Here is a 21,073-nt window from a genome sequence, read left to right on the forward strand (position 1 = left end):
GGGCCTTGACCAGCCTGGACCCCGGAGCTTTTAAATGCAACGAGACCGTTTCGCTCGGGCTGTTTGTTGCACGCCTCCAGATGCCGAACTTCTCTGCCTCCTCTGGTGAAAACACGGAGGCTTGAAGTCAAGGCCCTCCTGAGTGTTCCAGTTTAATTTGGGCAGATTCCCCTCAGTGCAACAGCCTGCTTACAGCCTGCTTGTTTGTCCTCATTAGGTAGCAAATATCCACAGAAAACCAAGTTAAACCCAAAGAAAATACATTTTCAGCTATCTTTGCATCCAGTTAGCTGCTGTGAAGGGTGGCATTGGGCCACAGAAGGGGTTCCAGTCCTACCAAAGGGCTTAAACAGCCGTGCACACTCCAGTGTCACGTGCACGTCTCAGGACAGCGTTCAGCAGACCTTTGTTCTGTGAATCCACGCCGCTCACCGTGTCGCTTCAGCAGCTAACTGTTAAAATAACAGAGAATGAATGAAAACTTTACTGATTAACTGAGGAAAATATTAATGTGTAACCTTCATTAGTGGGGAAACATTGGCTGTAAGCAGGTTTTAACTGTTGAACTGAGCAGGAAAAGATATCAGGAAAAGTTTCCCTTGTACCCGAAACATGGAGTAGGCAGAGTTTGTGTTGCAGGCTGGGCGAGGATCTCTGTTCCCGGAGCATCGTGGAGCTGAGGCAGGAGGAGCTGAGTTCCCTTTTAAAGCCTGATTCTCAGAGCCGACACAAACGGCTGAATTTGGTTCCTCATCCCTGAAGCAACTCGTGTCCTGATGAGCTGCAACAGTTGAGCTGCTTTCGCCTGTGATTGAGCAAAGCGAATACAGGTCATCGGGAAGGGAGTGGCTCGCTCTACGTGCTGCGGCAGAGTTAAATCTGCTTCAGCACGCTCCGTTTTTAGCTTACAGAAGGTGGCTGCTCATTATGGCAAAGGTCTGATGCACCAGTCTGCTTTTCAGCTTGATTGACTGCATCAAACACACAAACTGGACTGGATAGTTTAGTGGTGATTCCCACCTCTGGGTTCAAATCCCCTGCATGAAAGGTAGTCCTTACTTATCTGTAAGTCGCTTTGGATAAAAGCGTCTCCTAAATGCATAAACAGAAACAAACTGTCCTCCCAGCTGGACATGTAACACCAGTCTCTGCCAGCTACAATATAAACACAGTAATAAAGAGGAGCAGACTTTCATGTTGAAGTTAGATTACTGTGCATTTTCATGTGGGCCTAATTCGTCCAAACAGCTGATCTTTGAGTCCTGCAGAAGTCCTGCAGTGTGGTCCGGGTTCGTTTAAGCGCTGTGGGAGGTGACGGTTGTTTATTTGTGAGTGCGGTTGAATTTCCAGCAAAGAAAAGTGACGATAATGTTTGCTCAAGCCGTCGGAGATGACCTGTAAATGGATAATTGTATTAAATTGTAATAAAACTGAAGCCTGCTGGTCGCTGTCACAGAGTGAGACCTCCTCTCATGATTATCCAACATTTTTCTCCCACATTCAGGTATTTAAAAGCTCTCTCTGGTTTTAAAACAATTCATTATATTGATCAAACGGCATGTGGCAAACTTTAGGATCAACAGCGTTCAGCTCGGTGCGTCACAAACAGATTTGACATTAGGGTGATTCTCACGAAACTGTCCTAACTTTTGCAAAAACAAATTTAGGTAAATTTTGCTATTTTTTTTTCTCTTATTAGTATTAAGCAGAGTCTCAATTAAAATGAGTGATCAATACACGTTTTTTAATACATTTTCGGAATGTTTTATTGAGTCGTTGACCAAATAAATTCATTACCGTAACACATTTTCAACTAAATATGTATGAAAGGTAGACCTTTTATTATTTTCATGCATGTTCTATTAATAGTTCAGAATAGTCACATAGTGTAAACATTCAGAAATGTTTTTATTGACACAGTAATTTTAGTTATTATGTTCATTACCATAACAAAATTGCATTTTTATTTTTTTTTACACTAAATCTTTCCTGTAGTGTAAATTTCACAAATAATTAAAAAAATGTCAATTCAGTAATCTGAAAAGACTTGACAAATAGTTCCTGTACAAAAATAAAATTTGAAGGTATCACTCATTCCCATCCAAATATTTACATATACAGCAAGTGTTACGGTAATGAAAAGCTGTTACGGTAATGACCTCAAATGGCATTCATACATAGAAGCCATGTTTTTAGTATTCACAAAGTAGGCTAAATGGTCCAATCTTTTTCACTGTTTATCATGCAAGGCTACATTAGAATTACTGAATGATTAGGTTGTCTTAGGTAATGAGAAATTAAGCTCGACTTTACAATAAAACAATGAATCAAGAGCAATTCATAAGGTTTAGTGTAACCACAATCAATACAATGTATACAATAACATTTTCAATTTATTAAGAGCATAACAGAATGTATTTATAACAGAATCACCATCAATATAATGTAATAAGAATCAATACAATAATCAAACAACAACTTTTCAACCCTCCTTTATACATGTTTTGCCCAAATCTCTAACCCTAACCCTTATACAACATTATAGAATACACCAAAAGCGTCGTGAGCGGCTGTGGTCGCTCAGAACCCGCCGCTTCTGCTTCTTCTGCTGCCGGAAGCGGCCAAAGGGGCGGGGCTTATATGTATAGCAACTAGCAGATAATAATCCATCCATACACTGGTTCCCTCTTTCACCACGGATCGTACTCTGGGCCTTCTTTGTGTTTCTTTGTGTTTACGCTCTGCCGTTTTCAGCTTTTTTTCCACCTCCGGAATCCAGATCGGTCCCAAGGTTATAAATGTACAGAATAGAATAACCTGCCTGATGCACATATATATGTCAGAGTGAGGCTGCACCATGTTAGGAAAGTCACTTTTAAATCCCTGCTTTCCACTTCCACACCTGTAGCTCCCAGTTAACCCAGTTTGTCACGTGTTGGGATGTAAGGCCCTGATCTGAGTCCGAAAACGCAGCTGAACCAGTTTTTCTGAAACCCAGTTCTACAGAAATGTTGCTGCACAGAATGATTAATTAATGCAGTCATAGCTAAAGTCATTATTCGATATTATTGTGTTTTTTTTTTCTGTTTTAGCAGCAGAAGCAGAGAGGGGATCTTTTCCTACTCGTTACATGTTGTTTTCAGCTTGGAAAACGGAGCTACTCATCGATGCTTTGACTTACGGTTCAGTTCCCCCCCCCGGCCACCACTCCAGCACGGCTGTAGCGTTAGAAATGAGTTTGGATGTCAGACGCAGCCTGTTTTGTCCTCATGACATGTGTGTTTGTGTCCGGCCACACGAGGCTCCAGGCTGCTTGGGAAGTAGATGGATGTTTCTCCGACTCTTCTTGTTTCCACGTGTCTCTCAGGGTTTTTCAGCTCTTCGTTGCCTTTCATCCAGAACAGGAAGTCCAGGTCTGCTTTGCTTTGCTGTTTCCTGTTTGCCGTCTTGTAGTAAATCTGCTATTTCAGGCTCTCACTGTCACACGCAGACTGGATCAGTGGCTTTTATTAAACGTATTTGATGTTTGAATCATGATCTTTGGTCTTTTGGATCCTTCGTTTTGTTCTCCTGAACTCTTCTGGCCTCCCAACCCGAAAGCCGAACTCAGCACAAAGTCTTGAGGGATGTTTCTCTTCCTAAAATGCAGCTGAAATAGAGATGCAGTTGGAGTTATGGGGAACCCTGTGTTCTTTCCAGCATCCACAACGTATCGAGTGACACATTGGAACGAGGATTAAGTCAGTTTGTCACCTAGTTTCATTTTATTTGTTCATCCTCAGCATTGTAAACTGCCACAATACAATCTCCCTTCAGGGATGAATAAAGTCGGTTACAAAGTCAGGGGATTGGACTGCCTTTGACTGCTTTCCAGTCCACTGATGGTGCCTCTTGAAGGTGGCGTTTCCACAGCTGGTCCCATGTACCGTGCCAGCTGGGAGCCCCCGGTCTCCCTCACCCAGACGGGATAACTTGGTTCCTCGTGGCGTCTGTTGTTCTTGGGTTACTGAAGTTGGGGTGAGGAGTTCGCTCACTCTACAGTTTCGTTGTACATTGTATAATGTCCATAAAGGGCAGCCATTAGGCGCTTTCCCACTGTAGGAACCTTTTGCAGTTCCTGGAACCTTTTCAGGGACGTTTTTTCATGCATTTGGACATACAGGAACTAGGGACCACGGCCCTCAGTAACTATTTTAGCTTATTCTTCGAGGTCTTTTCTGGTTTCCATAGCAACACATAGGTGGCTGGTAGCTCCGCCCCTTGTCTGAAATGTTTCCTCATACGACACGGACACAACCGGCGCCTGTTTAATAAGTTAAACTTCGTCTCCTTTGTCTGCGGCGCTCTGCTCTCCTTCTTTCCTCCATGAAACGAAGAAGTATCGCCCGCTGCTGGATTCTCCGTCTCCTGACTCTCGCTGTGCGCTCTTCCAGCCTCCATCTTAGACGCCTGATGTGATCGTCCATGATTAATATCACCGTCATGCAGATCATGAACACGGTGGCCTCCTCGCTCTCCATGTTAGCTTCTTGCTGCTGTTGTTTTCTTCTCTCCTTACTTTTCCCGGGTTCTGTTCTGTTGCTGAGTGGCGCTAAAGTAACACGTCTGTCGCAGACGGCTGCGTCACATCAGTCCCTGTCGAGGCCCCCGACTCATGTGAATGCAAAATGAAACGGTTCCCCTGGAGAAGGGCAGGTCTTAGAACTAAATTCGAGGTGAACAGTTCTTAGTGATGGCTGTTTGGTATCTATACTGTAAGGCAGGTGCAGACTGTACCATCGTCACCCCTTAAAGTGGATCTATCCATGACACACAGCTTCCAAGTCTTAGTTAGTCTTAGTTCTTAGAACTAAATTCGAGGTGGACAGTTCTTAGAACTCGGCCATTCATTCATTCATTCATTCATTCACTAAAGGAGCCAGTTGAGGAGGTTCGGGCATCTGGTCGGGAAGCCTTCCTGGTGTCTCCCAGTGGAGGCGTTTTGTCCCACCTGCTCAAAGCCTCGCGGCACAACCAGCACACGCTAAGTTTTTGTTATGTTATATTTATGCATACCTCACAGCAGGAGGGTTCCAGGTTCGATTCCCACCTGGGGCCTTTCTGTGTGGAGTTTGCATGTTCTCCCCGTGTATCCGTGGGTTCTCTCCAGATACTCCGGCTTCCTCCCACCATCCAAAACCATGCATATCAGGTTAATTGGTGACTCCAGATTGTCCTTAGGAGTGAGTGTGAGCGTGCATGGTTGTTTGTCTCGTTTGTCTCTATGTGGCCCTGTGATGGACTGGCGACCTGTCCAGGGTGCACCCCGCCTTTCGCCCAATGACTGCTGGGATAGGCTCCAGCCCCCCCACTACCCGATTAACGGACTGTCGGTATAGAAAATGGATGGATGGATATTTATGCATTTACGCTTTTATCCAAAGCGACTTACAGATAGGCAGGTAGAATAAGGGGGTCTGGCCTAAGGACCCCTACTGGAGACAGTACCTTTCATGCAGGGGATTTGAACCCAGATCTTCCACATGAAAGGTGGCAAGTTTTTCCCTCCGTTTTCCCTTCCTTCTGGAAGAGATGAGGGCAGTCTGGGGTTGTTCTGGGAAACTGTTCCCCGGATAGGTGTCAGTAAATAGATGAATCATTGATTCCTTCATTCAGATTAAGAAGAGATGGATATCTGTTGAGTCAGCGCTTATCTCGCAGATGTCATGGCACACGGCTGTAGAAAAACAATAGATGGATGATGCAGCTTTAAAATGACAGCTCTGAACCAAAGATGTCTTGTTTTGTTACGCTGCAGTTTCCTCAGCTTGTCTCTCATTGGCTCCTCTCCTCCTCAGATTTAAGGCTCGAGGAGCAGAGAAGAAACCTTTTCACTCATTTAATTCAACTCTGCACAGAATTGAATCAAAGACCTTATAAGAACTCACATGTACTGCGGTTTTGTTTGTAAAAGCTCCACTTTTCACAGACTTGTGATGATTAAATGTAATTGCATCATATCTGCGAGCCCTGAGTGTGCCGCAGCCTTTCTGAGGCTAATTGTTTGGTGGCGGCATAGTTTTGGATCTCATGAGCTGTCAAAGCAGCTTTTTTCTGTGAATTAGAGAGGAAGTTTTACTCTGAGCTATTTCGGTGTTATAGGCCTGTGATGGACTGGCGACCCGACCAGGAAGTACCCCGCCTCTCACCCAATGACAGCTGGGATAGGCTCCAGCCCCCCCCCTGCGACCCTGAATCTGATGAAGCATGTGTAGAAAATGGAGAGATGCAGAAAAACAAGGTTTTCTGAGGTTTTACGGGTGAAACTCTTTCAGGACTCTGGTGTTGGACCCGTGAGCGGCTGAAGCTGAAATAGCTTCAGTGTTTCTATGGCAACTACAGATGAAGTGACAAGGGTATGATGCCCTGCTTTCGTACTGCGTCACTCAGCCTGTGCGCTCACTCACGTGACAGACACAATGCGTCGATGCCTCCGGGTCCGAGTGCCCCAAAGCGCCCACCTGACCCGCCTTATTCGGCGGTTTCAGCCACTGCATGATGGGATGTTTCTGCTCTGCGTTTCCGTCCGTCTGCTTCTGCTTTTCTTTCTCGGTTTGTGTGTTTTTTTTATGCTTGTGTCACCAGGTCTGTCTTTTTTTTTGTTTTTTTTATTCCCAATAAAGCCAATAAAGTGTGTTTATTTGTGTTTTTTCTTCCTTTTCAGGTCAATTATTAACACTTTCTGACAAACAAACTTCAGAAACACATGTTTAATATTTCTTGAATTAGCTGCAACATGAATATTAGTTGATGGAATTAAGTAAAATTCACAGTTTTGTTTTCATTCTTTTGATTCTTTTTGCCGTTATTCATGCATTTATCACAGAGAGATTTATTCTTCCTTTTAAGGGAAAAAAATTACACTGTTTTCACAAAGTTATTGTGTTTTTAGGTATTAAATCAAGCTTCCACTGGGCTAACACGCCCAAATATTGCAGTTGGGTTTAATCACTCCTGCATGTATACATGCTCCAAAGTTTAGTCTTTTTATTCTTTTATTAAAAACTGTAAAGTGTATATTAATCCAGCTGAATTCCCAATAAAGCTGCTCTCATTCCCATATTTTTCTGTTTGTTTTGTCAGAAACTGGGGCTGAAAATCAGCCCATTAAGACGAGGCGTCAACAGGTCGCTCTGCTCTAATAAAATCCTGATTTTATAACCACAGAATCTGACAGAATCACCATTAAAGTAACTTAAAGGCAGCGTCTGTGCAGTGAATTCAGCTGGACTTACCTGTACCAGGACCTCCCACAGAGGAGGTTAGAAGCAGCAGGATGTCCACAGGGTCACAGTGTTGGTCAGTAACCACATTCCCCTCACCAAGGCTGGTGGTCCAGTAACTGTAGCCTGGCTGGGCGTCAGTAAGGGATAAAATCACCTTCTTAAAGGCAGTTTTGTGTCTGATCTGAACGTTGCAGATGCTGCTGTTTCAGGGAGAGCGGTGGTGGGAGTGTCCGACTGCTGCTGCTGCAGAGTAGTGCGCCACAGAAGCCATTTCATCAGCCATATGCTAAGAGGCAAAAAAGCCATTCTGCTGAATGTTATGACCTCGGTGTTCATCATATGAGGAACAGCTGATCCGTCCCTAAAGCACAATGAGGCTGCTTACCTGCTGCAGACTGTTCTTGATCTGCTTCAGCTCTGTACAGACGTGCCAAAGGTTTAGAAAACTAAAAGAATCAATTAATGACTGCACCAAAGTGTCTTTTACCGCTTTGTAATGTTTCCAAGTTTTGTTTTGTCTCGTTCTTCTGGAAACGCGGGGCTGTCATAGTTTAAAGATGTGCAGACCAGCACCAGCACCCTCTTCTTAATGTGTGCAGAATGAACCGTTGAAATGGTGCCGAAATGAGTGCTGAGGTCACTGGAGAATACCACCGAGTGGTTTCAACCTTTCACCTGCAGTAAAATACTGGTCAAAGACTTCATGTGAGGTTAGGGGCATTGGCCTTTAAAGCGGGGGAGGTTTTAGGGATCGACTCGCTGGGAAAGGTGCTGTTTTTTAACCCACCAGAGGTTAGAAATGAATGTTTTTAAAAGGAACCCCGGATTCCATGATGTTATTGTCCTATAGGGCTTTCGTAAAGTCGGCCGGTCTGCTGGAAACGTTGATAAATACCCGTTAGCATCCCCAAACACCAGTTTATTGCTTAAAACTGCAGTCATGAAGGAGACTGGTGATACCAAGACATCTGTTTTCAGGCAGAAACGCTGTAATCTGTTGTTGTTTTTGTGAATATAAACCGTTTAATCCTTTATGATATGCTGGAAGGAGGGTCAAACGTGTTGTAAGAGATGTTTAAAGTGACGTTAATGATGTGGTTCGGGAAAACCCGACCAGGTCTTGGATAGAACCCACTTAGAACTGGCTCCAACACCTTCTGACAGCTGTGATAAAGATGTTTTTCTTACGTCATCCGTGGAGATTCTGATATTTGATGAGCTGCAGGAACACGGAGAAAAGGTCAAAAATAAAGGATGAATTCAGTGTAGAATTCCTGGAAATTGCACCCTGAATGAGAGGATTTTGACTAATGAAGTTCTTCATTTAAAGTGAAAACGGTTTTAAATGTGGGCAACACAAACAGGAGTTTATCTCTTTTTAACCACGTTAATGTTCGGAAAGGTCCGTTGATCCCAAACAACAATCTTCACTTTGTGAATGAAGCCTTTTTCAGCATTAAGACAAAGCCCTGTCACACTTTTGTTCGTGCTCCCTTTTGATTTTTGGAAAGAACTGCATCTGGGTCCTACCTCACCACCAGTTCTTGACAAGCCCAAACATTTAAGAAAGTCTTTTCTCATTTACAACCAGGAAGCTCTCGATTTACTGATCAATCTACGTTCCCATCCTTACCTTTGGTCCCGAGCTGTGGGTAGAGTCCAAAAGAAGGAGATTGGGAATACAAGCGGCTGAAATGGGTTTCCTCCACAGGGTGTCTGGGCCTCCCTTAGAGATAGGGTGAGAAGCTCAGTCATCCGGGAGGGGCTCGGAGTAGAACCGCTGCTCCTCCACATTGAGAGGAGTCAGATGAGGTGGCATCTGGTTAGGATGCCTCCTGGACGCCTCCCTGGTGAGGCGTTCAGGGCCCGTCCCACTGGGAGGAGACCCCGGGGAAGACCCAGGACACGTTGGAGAGACTGTGTCTCTCGGCTGGCCTGGGAACGCCTCGGGGTCCCCCGGAAGAGCTGGAGGAAGTGGCCGGGGACAGAGACACCTGGGCCTCTCTGCTCAAGCTGCTGCCCCCCCGACCCCCGGAGAGGTGGCAGATAATGGATGGATGGATACTTCGTTGACAAGAGAGTTGCTAATATTCCCCTCTGGCCCAATATCTATGTTCTTCGACTAGATATTGTTGACTAGAGACTGTTTCTCTCTTTTTTGGCCTGGATCTCCAGCAGCATGCAGCACCCCACACAGATGACATACACATTTATGTTAAAGAGACAACTGCAGGGATTAGATTAGTTTTATTTGGTGAGCTGCTGCTGGTACCAGAGGAGAATCCTCGAAAGTATGCCTTATATCTGCAGAAACACAGCTGCAGTCACCCATACGTCTATTTTCTAAACCTGCTTCATCCAACTCAGGGTCGCAGGAGTCCCAGCTGTCATTGGATGGACAGAAGGATCTGCTCGATGCTTAAGAAACCGACAAAGCAACTGATGGGAAGACACAAATTTACATGAAGTAAAAAGAAAGCAAAACTATTGTTATTGGGAAAGAGGCTAAGAATGGTTGAATCCTTCAACAGCGAAACACAGAATGAGTCAAACTGTCCTTTGAGGGATGTTTTACAGAAGAAAGAAGGTCTCATCCACCTCTCTGCATCAAACCAACCCCAGGGTTCCACGAACTCTGAAAAGGTGGTCGGAAAATGTCCCGTTCGGGTTAATTTAACCTGTTTCCAGTGAGGCTAAATCGGTGCTCCTTTCCTCCTGAAATCAAACCTGATTCTGAAGGCAGGTTTCCATCTTCAGTGCTTCAGGAGCGGCTCTAAAACGTGACTCCCAACCAGATGTTTAGTGACGCAGGCTGCTGATTATTAGTCACAGATGACACGCTGCTCTGTGTACCAACACCACGGCAAACAGAGGTTACCTTGGTTCTCCCTGTACCGCCACTTTCCTTAAGTAAATAGCGCTCAGAAATAACACTGGAGTGTTTCTGGGCTGACGCCTGCGGTGTCACGGCTGTGCAGTGATAAATCATCAGAGTGCAGTCAATATTAATAAGTAAAATGTTGCTCTAATTCTCCGTTTTTAATCTCTAACTGAGCTCGAGCGCCGCTGCGAGTTGCTTGGATTAATTTCCAGGCTGCTGAAGTCTGCAGTCGCTGATAAATGTACGTATGGACATGCCAAAGGTGAATTTTGTTGTTTCCATCAGGTTTAGGCGTGTGTTTGGTTATTTTTCCATCCCTGCTGCCCTCCCACAGACGCACACGTGTGCTTAATTGGTGATTTTGAATTGGCTGTAATCCGGTATAAAACCGGATAAATGGATTACTTTCTCTTCCTGTTACATCTTTTAAATGCAGGCTTACAGGTGAAGGGAGAAGCTTCACATTTGGGGCTGTTGGTGAGATAATTGGCCCACACAGATGCTGTGTTGCCTTCCCGTTCAGTATCTTTGCATCAGTTTCTGCAGACGCTCTCTAATCGAACACGAAGCACATTCTCGCCTCATTACAGCGTCCGTCCACTTGGATTTTTTTTGGTTTTCCTGGCAGGAAGCTGCGATGGGCTTCGTGTCAGCGCCTCGTTAAAAAGGTGCCCCACGTGCCAAAGCTGCAGCTCGTGCAGTGGCGCATCACACCAGCACAGTTTGGGACGGACACATGCTCCCAGAAAGGCTTCTCCTCTGGTTATCAGACTGATTCTGAGCCTTCCTGAGAGGTGAGGAGCGCTCGCAGGGCTGCTGCAATAACTGCTCATAACCTGTTGGATCAGCCTCTGTTAGAGGGCTCTCGATGCCCACCTTTGGCCCAGAGTTTCTCCTAATATGGCTGAAAGACGTTAGCTGTTTTGAACAAAGAGTCAAATACAGCATGTGGCTCTGAGAAAAATCTATGAGCATCCCTTTGATGATTTCAGTGCTTCCTGCCTGGATCTTGATTGTTATTCCACATAGTTTGATGTGGCTTTTGTCCCACGTGAAGCGTGACCAGTGCATCCATCTTTGTTTAACCTTGTTTCATGTCTCAAGTAAGTGAACCGTGTTCCTTTTTGTTAACAGATGCAGTGAAGGGATAGAAGATGAAAATACTCAAGAAGGACAAGCAGCAGGTTTGTATTCACACCTCACACACAGAAAATCATTCAAACACAGCTGCTTCCATACGAAAGGCAGTATTTTAACCTTCAGTCGGTTGAATTTGAGGTTAAAACGGTGACAACGATGTTAAAGAACAGAAAGAAAAGCCCATATTTGGACGTGTTTGTGTGGTTTTATTTCCTGATCCTGACGGGGCCAAATTCCCCTCCATTAAAACCTTTCTTTATCAGCCGTGTCAACATGTTCAGAAGATGCTTTTTATGCTTTAGCAGATGTAGCGTGTGAAAGAGGAGGCTAACCGTGGAAGCTCTGGTTCATAGATGTTTTGCTGAATTTCCTTTTATTGGAACATAAAATCCTAACACATTAGATGTATGAATGCATGACTGAATTACACAAATGATAGAATTGATCATTGCTTGGAAGAGACGGGAAAGACTGCCGTCCGCTGCTGCCATGGAGATGTGGATGGGGCCAGATTAGCTGTTCATAGAGCCTCTGAAAGAGAAAGAAGAGGTGGACTCATATGCTTTTAAAACTTCCAGAATGGGACTTTAACCCTTAGGAATCTGTAATATAAATGTCCCTTATTGCTCTATCTGCTTATAATCAGCATTCAGGCTCTTCATACAACCCGATACATCATCAAAATGTGCAGAATAATCTGGGTTATCGCATTAAAAGCGGAAACCAGTGAGCGGTGCATGCTGCCTTTGTGGCCCGATACTAAACTCGGTAAATCTCAAAACCCAGTGCGACCCTTCTTGGAGTTTCCTGGGCGATGTGACCACAGGTGGCTGCATTCTTATCACAATGTAAAGCCTTTTTAGCTGGAAAACAACTGACCTGATTGGTTGGTCAAATTAGCTTCCACTAAGTCTGTAGCATGGATGCTAACTACGGCCTGGTGCCTCAGTATTAACAATGTATGATGCATTCTGGGTAATTTACTTATTTACTTTACTAGTTTAAAAGCTTAAAGGCAAACGTGTGAATCTATCTATCTATCTATCTATCTATCTATCTATCTATCTATCTATCTATCTATCTATCTATCTATCTATCTATCTATCTATCTATCTATCTATCTATCTATCTATCTATCTATCTATCTATCTATCTATCTATCTATCTATCTATCTATCTATCTATCTATCTATCTATCTATCTATCTATCTATCTATCTATCTATCTATCTATCTATCTATCTATCTATCTATCTATCTATCTATCTAATTCGACATTAAATGCTTTATAGTGAAGGTCAGAGTTAAAGAGGACTTTACATGCGTCTGCATTCAGTAAATAGCTCCTCATGATGTGAAAACACACAAAAATACTCTGTTTTGGTGTAAAAATCAGCTCTTCGCTGCAGTACAGAATCATTACGGATCAATCATCAGTGACCAGGCTGATCGACTGTCTACAGACGATGAAAATTAAAACCTTTGTGTGGAAAATGAAATAAAAGGAGCTTTAATCCTGTCCTCCAGACGGTGAACCATCTATAGCTACTGACTTTAGACAGAAATGATAAGGAAGTAGAAGCTAACGGCTCATTCAGCGGATACTTCCACTGCTACAAAGCTTCAGTGACTTTTCAAAGAATTTCATCCAGTGCTTTGGTGTTTTCTTCGGTAATTTGTCAGGTTGGCAGAGCATCTATTTTTAATTACACACCGGATATCTTCCAGGTTCCTAAGGCCTTCGTACGTCTCCCGAACAGCTTGTGATCTTTGTTGGAAATTCATTCTCCTGTTTGTTGAATAAAGATAACTGGGTGATGACAGTGGGGGGGGGGAGAAGAGGAGAATTAGCCGCCAGAGATTTGGTTTCTTCCAGGCGGGTGACCCCATATTAACTCCATTTGGGGTCGGCTGGTAACGCTAGTTTCTTGTACCCTAACAGAACTTTTTATTGACGAATCAGACGAGCTCAGTAGCTCAGTAACGGCGCTTTGAGCAGCTCCAGTCAGACGTTTTACTGTTTTATTCTTTTTATTTGAAGTTAGATGAGGGTCAGTGGGGTTTAAGGTTTGCATTTGTTCTGCTCGTTCGGGGAGTCGCAGGAATCCGTTTATCTGTCCGCCACATTAGTGATAATGTCATCGCACCTCAGTGATGTGGAGGAAGCTGAAGTGTGTGTTTGCAGAGGGCTGCTGAATGGTAACAAAGCGAAGACAGAGGTGTTGTTCTCACATTGTTCTGCATGAAAAACAGCATTTTTGGGCTGAATGCTGGAGACTGAGATAAAAGGGCTTCTGTTTTTCTGAAAAGTTGGATTCGCAGTTCCTTCGGTGCTTTTTCTTTTGCTTAATTTTTGCTTCTCTCTGCGTTTTTGACACTTCTGGCTTGGCTTAACACGGCTGACACCAATGTGCTGACTTCTGAGAAACAGTTGTGGGATAAACGCTGTACATTACAATGTCTGTGCATGGCCTGAATGCAGCGTTTTCTAACTACCGTCAGCTTCAAATGCTTCAGAGAGGACTCGTGTAAGCGGGTGGAGGATGTCTGCTCCTCGTTCCCGGGTAAGAATAATGAAAGATTTCTGAGTAAAACCATCAGATGATATCTGTAGCTGACAGTTGTTCAGATACTGGTCGTACTGCAGCAGTTTCTCTAATCATGAATCGACCTGTTAACAGTTAATTCTGTTGTAAAATAACAGAATAGAAGTCTTAATAAAACGTCTGTTAAATGCTTTGGTCAAAATATCACAGGCGCAGCACGGCGGTTCATTTTCCCTCCATCGCTTCACATCTCCATGTACAACTGACCCGTTTCAGGGAGTGCGTTGACCCACTTAGGCCAGTCTTCTGCAGCGTCTGCCTCTTTTTGGATCAGTAGTACTCAATAAGCTCACTGATGACGGAACATTCGGTGAAAAGCCAGAGGGCTAACGCCAGCTCACAGAGCAAACCCAGCTCAGACTGCCACTCTCCAAACTGACAGATGAGTTCAGTCTCATTGTGGGAACCGGTTCTTTGAACAGGTTGAAAAAATGGCCGTCGGTTCCGGTTCAAACTCCGGTCAGACGTCAGAATTCCTTCGTCACACATCGGCTCCATAAACCCGACTTTCACTGTTTTATTTACGTTTTTAGAGGCTAAGAACCGCTGCTTATGTTGGCAACTTCCACCAGATTTAAGCTTATTTTAGTAATGGGTGCGTTCATGACAAATGGGAAATCAGAACGTCCAACGTCTGACTCTGGAAAGAATAAAAAGTCAAGCTGCATAAAATTAGATAAAGACCCAATAGAGCATTCTTCGCCTATTTCTTTCACAAGTTAAGGAAACTAGTCTCTATGAGGTACAAGTACATGTGATAGGTGGCCCTAAAACAGCACAGTTTTCACCCTGAAATCTACAAAAATGTTTCAGTAATATTTCCTACACAGTTTTGTAGACTCACAGGACACAGATTGTGTTAGTGAGGAGGCGTAAAAGTCCTTCATAGCTCTCACTTGAACCACCACTATTGGCTCTTTTCATGGCCTCTTTGCACGTCAATTATAATTTGACTTATTTGTCAGGAGTCAACCAGCTTAAAAGAAGAAAAATGCAAAGCAAAAAAGGTCCTGGAGGAAAACGCGGGCATCCCTTTCCCTTGTGTCACCTTCCAGCTCCTCCTGGGGGATCCCGAGGTCTTCCCAGGCCAGATGGGATATATGGGGTCTCCTCCCGGTTGGACGTGCCCAAAAATCCTCCAAAGGATGCTGAACAAGAGGCATCCTAACGAGATGCCGGAACCACCGCAGCTGAGTGACTTTTCAAACCTCTTAAGCAAGTTTTCTTTTTCAAAAAGCTCCGAGAAAACATTTTTGAACAAATCAGGCTGCTTTGTGGGGTACGCCCCCCCCCCCCCCCCCCCCCCCCCCCCTCCATGGATCATCCGATTCTGCTGGAAACACTTCTTCAGATGTATTTTATGACCAATGCTTCACTTCAAAGCTCATAGCCGTGAATGCGGAGCCCTTGATTTCATTAATTTAATGTACACATCTCATTTTTTGCATTCTTTTGCCTCCACAACCCTTAAGGCAGCGAGTTCTGTGTGAAACTGAAGTGAACGTGTGCATTGAGAGGAAATGCAGAGACTTAAAGATGGAATTCTTTCCTGCCTGAGGCCCAGATTCTCTCACTTTGATCGTCCTTCTTTACTCACCCAGACGACGGAAACGTCCACGTTCGGCGCTCTGCTCCTTCTCCGTCCATCTGTTTTTATTTATGTATTTTCAGGAGTGGAGCTGGACTTCCTTTTGCTCTGCACACGTTTAGTTTTCTCTCTTATTCCATATTTCTGTAGCTTCTCTGGAACCTGACATGCGTGGGCCCACTTCTGTTAAATATATATAATGTTATATAAGGATAGCATTAAAACTATCTCATCCAGATGAGATTAATCATTGTCATTGTGAGTGTGGTTCGGTTCAGTTTGTTTTCATATAGAACCAACTTCCATCTCTGGGGATTTTAAAGGGGAACTCCGGTATTTTTAAACCTGGACCTTATTTCTGGCATGAAATACGTTCATCTACTCACCGAGAACAGTTTGGGGAAAGTCGGCGTCCTTCAGAAGATATTTAGATAACTGGAGATCCATATAACGGAGTGAACGGGGCTTAGACGATGCAGCCTCTAAATAAGGCATTATCTGTCTTTATTTCACCAATACTTTAAGAAGAATGAATGAATGAACGTGTGCTATAGCTCTGTTAGCTCATAGCTGCTGTTATGTGGCTACTTGCAGCTATAGGAGAGCTAACGGAGGGATTTCTACACAGGCACTCTACTGGGACCACTTCATCCACACGCCCCCCTGCAGCACAGTTTATTCACTCCGGTAAGAACGTCCATCTTAGTCAAAGTCGTCGTTCACGTTGTCAAAATCTGATAAATATCCTGCCATGTTGCACAAAACTATCAGCAGCAAACTCTGTGTGAAGTTAGCCGACTGTCACAGAGCACGGAGTGAATAAACTGTGCTGCAGGGGGGCGTGTGGATGAAGTGGTCCCAGTAGAGTGCCTGTGTAGAAATCCCTCTGTTAGCTCTCCTATAGCTGCAAGTAGCCACATAACAGCAGCTATGAGCTAACAGAGCTATAGCACACGTTCATTCATTCATTCATTTGGCTTAAAGTCATGCCAGAAATAAGGTCTGGGTTTAAAAATAACGGAATAAGTTAACTGTCTCACTGCTGATGATTTGAAGATAAAGTTGGATTTTTTTGAGTTTGCTTCAGAGACCAACATATATGCTTTTAAGCATCGAAGAGGAGACTTTGTTTCTCATGTACATTAGCCAACCAGCTGCATTTTTTCATCACATTTGCACCTTTGAGCAGGAAAGATGAAAATATGAATGATGTTTGTGTAAAAATATCAGCCCGGCCTGCAGAAGTGGGCTCTGTCAGAGTGTCCTCTTCTTTTCCAGAGTTTAATTAGCTTAATGATTCATTCACAAGCAACCAGGTGGTACAGAACAATACTCATTTGGAGGAACTTACAGGGGCTGAAATATTAAAAAAACTCAGTTTATAGGCCTGAACACACAAAGCTCGGACTCTACAGGAGTAAACAGTAACCTGTAACCTTTTAACTGTAAATTATAAGCAGAAAAATGTCTGATTTCTCACTTTTCTGTGGGATACAGCAGGGTAAGCGGTAAGTCTTTTCAGCAATCTCTTTTAATTATTTGGTTTGTTTGATGCAGATCAATAATTTGACCCCTTTCGAAACAGGCTAACATTTCCGGTTAAATAACTTCTTAATCACTGCGTTCATGTGGAGACTGAACCATAAACCGTCTGGGGGGGAAGCAGACCCGTTCTCCCACTGAGACACAGTCTTATGTCCCTGTGGCAGCCACCGTACTTCCGTCTGTGATCTTTGGAGCTGCTTAAAGTTTGCAGCCTTTATACATTTATTTATAATTGGGTTGTATTTTGCTGCATTAGTTACTGTGCAGTTTAGCCTTTTATCGGACAAAGGTTTGGGCTTAGTTATCAGAACCAGTTTTGGGGCTGGAGGAAAGTCGGCGTCAGTTTGACATCACAGAGGATCAGTCATAGTTATTACCAGAGCTGGAGAGCGCTGTGGCAGATAAGTCATCCACGAGGCCGGCATCTGATGGGTCCAAACGTGGAGCCATGACGTCAGCAGTGAGACGGGAGAGCAGGCATTCAGCAGCTGGCCATATTTCCCCGAAGCGCGTTTGCTTTCGTCATTAAAAGATTCAGCTTCGTGTCTTCAGACGTTCTGAATCTGTCACACGAAGTTAGCCACAGTCTGCTCAGCGTGGCCGCTCTGAAAGGAAGTGGCAGCATTGATGAGACTGCAGTGCTGCCGGCCTAAATCCGTGGTGTGTGTGTGTGAGAGAGAGGGTTATTGATTCATAGGCAGCATGATTGCAGGCGGCCTCGCTCAGCTGTGTTTGTTCGACTTTACTGGACCAGCAGGGCCTGCTGCTGCGCTGCAGTACGTCACCGGAGGCTGCGCACGCTTCTGTGCGTGCGTGAGAAGAGAAACGCTGCGTGTTTTTGCATGAAGAACAGACGGATCCTGTAAATGTGATCATTCTTTTTATTCTTTACGTGCACACTGAGCCGTGAGGGTGGGAGAAACTCTTGGTGTGGGTTTGAGGTCATGAAGCACATTCAGCCATGACGTGACGCCACGTTGTGTTCATGTGTGTGTATCTGTGGAGATGGATGGCAGCAGCTCAGGTCATTACTGATCCCGAGTTGGCCGAGGAGCTAATTTTAGCTTTTAGGTTACCTGTAACTGTGTCTGTGTGAGCGGCCGACACGAAGCTGGATGTGGAGGCTCAGGGCGCCGATTTAAAACCCCCAAACACCGTGGAATAAATCATTTAAACTGAGTGTGGAGGATGGTTTGGCCTCTCGTGTTGCTCGGTGTTTTTAATGTTTTAGGTAATGAAACGATGAAGATGGTGAGACACACACAGATGATAGAAGGAGCTGAATTAAGTGATTTCAAAGGACATTTTTTATTGATTTCTGCCTGTTTTGCTCCACTTGAAGTCGGTTTTTGTAAAGAAAAGATCTCCATCCATCCATTTTCTTTGGGGTGGGGTCTGGAGCTTATCCCAGCTGTAATTGGGCGAGAGGCAGAGAAGAAAAGATCTCTCTATTATATAAAAAACAGATGTTACATGTTTTAATACACCCAGTTGCAGGTTTTTTTTATGTAAATGAATATCTGGTCATCTATATAAAAGCTTTACATTTGTTTCCTAATTAATAGTTTAAAGATGAACCAGTTAATTTCTCCTATTTTTCCACATTTCTGAAGAATTTTTGGCAATAAACTGAGAATTTAAAGAACCGCCGATCTGCCCTTTGACTTTAAATGATAAAAACTTCACTGACAAGTGGAAAATTAGGGAAAAAAATGCTTTTTTCAATGATTTTAAAATGTTTTCTGTAGGGAAACCAATTCTGAGTTGGACTGACGGAAGTAAAAGTCCAGAGAAAGATTTCTGATGCACTTAAAATGTCACATTTAAGTTTTAAAAGAAGTTTCCTGGAGAAATTAAACCCGTGAGCCAGATGTGGCGCCGGAGTCGCCTGATGTGCAGCTGGAGTTGTTTTATCGAGTCGATCCAGGCAGGTTGTTGCAGTGCTTTTTGCTTCCGGTAAAGTTGGCTCTTATTCATTTTGCCCAGTTATTCCTACTGTTTATTTCATATTTCAGGCCAAAAAGATAGAAATAAAAATAAGGTGGACCAAATTATGTTCCACTGTATCTTTAGAGAGTTATTAACTCCTGTTTCTTAATGATTAGCCCCAAATAAAACCAGGTCAGATCAACTTAAGCTGGACTTTTTGGGGACTTCTAGTGACTTTTGGGCCAAAATGATTCCAGTTTAAGCATATTTCATCTAAAGCTCTGTGAAAATGTTAGTTTTCAAACCCAACCAAGCTGCTTATTTTTCTACGGGCTGCACCTTTTACAGTTTGCGTCCTGGAACATTGAAAAGATCTGCGAGGTCGTGATAAAAATCTAAATCTAAGCTGAACAAATTCACTGGTGCTGTTCAGACTTTTAAGGCTTATTTAGAGGGATGTAAAACCTTCTGATGTGCAGCGCCTCATTAAGGCCTATTTAAAGCAGACATCTGAGGGAAGCCTTTTCAGGGGAGAAGCTCTCGTCCCGACACAGATGCCAGTCTAAAGTCTAAAAACAACTCCTGCGCTGGCCAGCGTCTTCACATAACTTGTTTATATATCTGATTTCCTGAAGTCTTAATGAAATCTCTGACATGCTTTGGTCAAATTAACACAGAGAAACCGTACAGCAGCTGCTTCTTCTGCCATTCGTTTTCAAGCCGGTCGTGGAGCTCCACGCCGTCCTTCTCTGCCTCAGCTTCTGCCTCTTATTAATCTGCAGTTGCCAGGGCTCCTTCTTCTCTGAGGTTTTGAGTTGGAGGCGACCGCTTCAGACCAGCTTTCCTGGAAAACCAGACCTGAGTTTTGAGCTCATTTGAATGTGTATTGGAGAAGGTGAAGGTGGTGAGGTCAGAACAAGAGAAGAAGGAAGTGTATACATGTTTTATTCATCATTACAGTTACAGTACAAACAAGAGAGAGTAGGGATGGGCGATATGACGATATTAAACCGTGAAGGATTGCAACGTGAAGACGATCCGTAACGATCTGTCAAACTGCAGAGATCGTGGGATCGTCTCCGGTACATTCTATAAATTGCAGTTCTTTGCTGACGCAACGACGCACCAGACGTGTTACGTCATCAACCTGACCGACCAATCACAGCGAATTACGGGCAGTGACGCGCTTTCTTATCCGCCTCCTTGTTTGTGTGTGTAGCCGCATGGAGAGCTGTGGCTGAAAGCCAAACGGAGGAGTTGGTCGCTAAAAAAAATCCACCTCCATTATATGGAATTGGTTTGGATTTTTACGCAACTGATCAAACGCAAACAAATGTAATTTGCAAAGTTTGCACAGAAGCGTAAGCAGCAGCTAGCGTAAGCGGCAGCTAGCGTAAGCAGCAGCTAGCTAAGACCAAAACAGACACATTAACACAGGCATTTGAGAAAGTCACTCCTATGTCAAGTCAAGCAAGTGATAGAAAGAGGTAACAGAAGCAGTTACCTTTTATCTTGCAAAGTATTGGTACCGTTCAAGACTGTAGAAAAGGACGGGTTCGCTGCCCAGCTGAAAATACTTCTGCCACACAGTCTGTTTTTCACTTTTCAATTTAAGATTGTGATAAAATCTAAATCGTGATTTTATTTTAAAAAAAATCGTGATATGATATTTTTGCCCCTAATAGAGAGGCCAAAACAGAGCTGTCCGATGAGTCTGAGGCCGGTTGGTGAAATGCAGAACAGGAAGTTGTGCATATCTGTGATATGTGTGAATGAATCTCTGCAGAAGCAGGAAGAAGAGGTCATTTGGTGTTTGTGTGAACAGGACCGAAGGAGGGAAATGTAGTCCAAACACGGGTCACCTTTTGGTTGACACATGCTCAGCTGGATAAATATCACATATATAGATGCAGAAGAGATCTCTTTGCATATATTTAAAGGTTAGAAACCAAGTAACTCGAGTTGAATCCTGTAGTCTCATCAGAATCTTTGTGTTGCTGGGACCTGACGTCAGTGTGCACCAACCTAAGATGCCACCACAGATGTGACCGTTTCACTGTGTCCAGAACGATCATGAAGTCATTTGAACTGTTTAACACTGAGGATCTGTTGTATTCTGA

General features: G+C 43.9%; 1 protein-coding gene across 6 annotated transcripts in view; it reads left to right on the forward strand.

The window, feature by feature from the left end:
• Positions 1–21,073, forward strand: part of chd6 (chromodomain helicase DNA binding protein 6) — a 112,334-nt gene that overhangs the window by 6,175 nt on the left and 85,086 nt on the right. For all 6 annotated transcript variants that reach the window (XM_072381437.1, XM_072381438.1, XM_072381436.1 and 3 more), the window contains exon 2: positions 11,281–11,330. In XM_072381437.1, coding sequence (XP_072237538.1) covers positions 11,301–11,330 — 30 coding nt within the window. In that variant the 5' untranslated portion in view covers positions 11,281–11,300. The remainder of the gene's footprint in view (positions 1–11,280; positions 11,331–21,073) is intronic.

The sequence above is a fragment of the Leuresthes tenuis genome, unplaced genomic scaffold (genome assembly GCF_036924035.1).
Source record: "Leuresthes tenuis unplaced genomic scaffold, fLeuTen1.0.hap1 SCAF_3, whole genome shotgun sequence".
In the NCBI taxonomy this organism is placed as follows: Eukaryota; Metazoa; Chordata; class Actinopteri; order Atheriniformes; family Atherinopsidae; genus Leuresthes; species Leuresthes tenuis.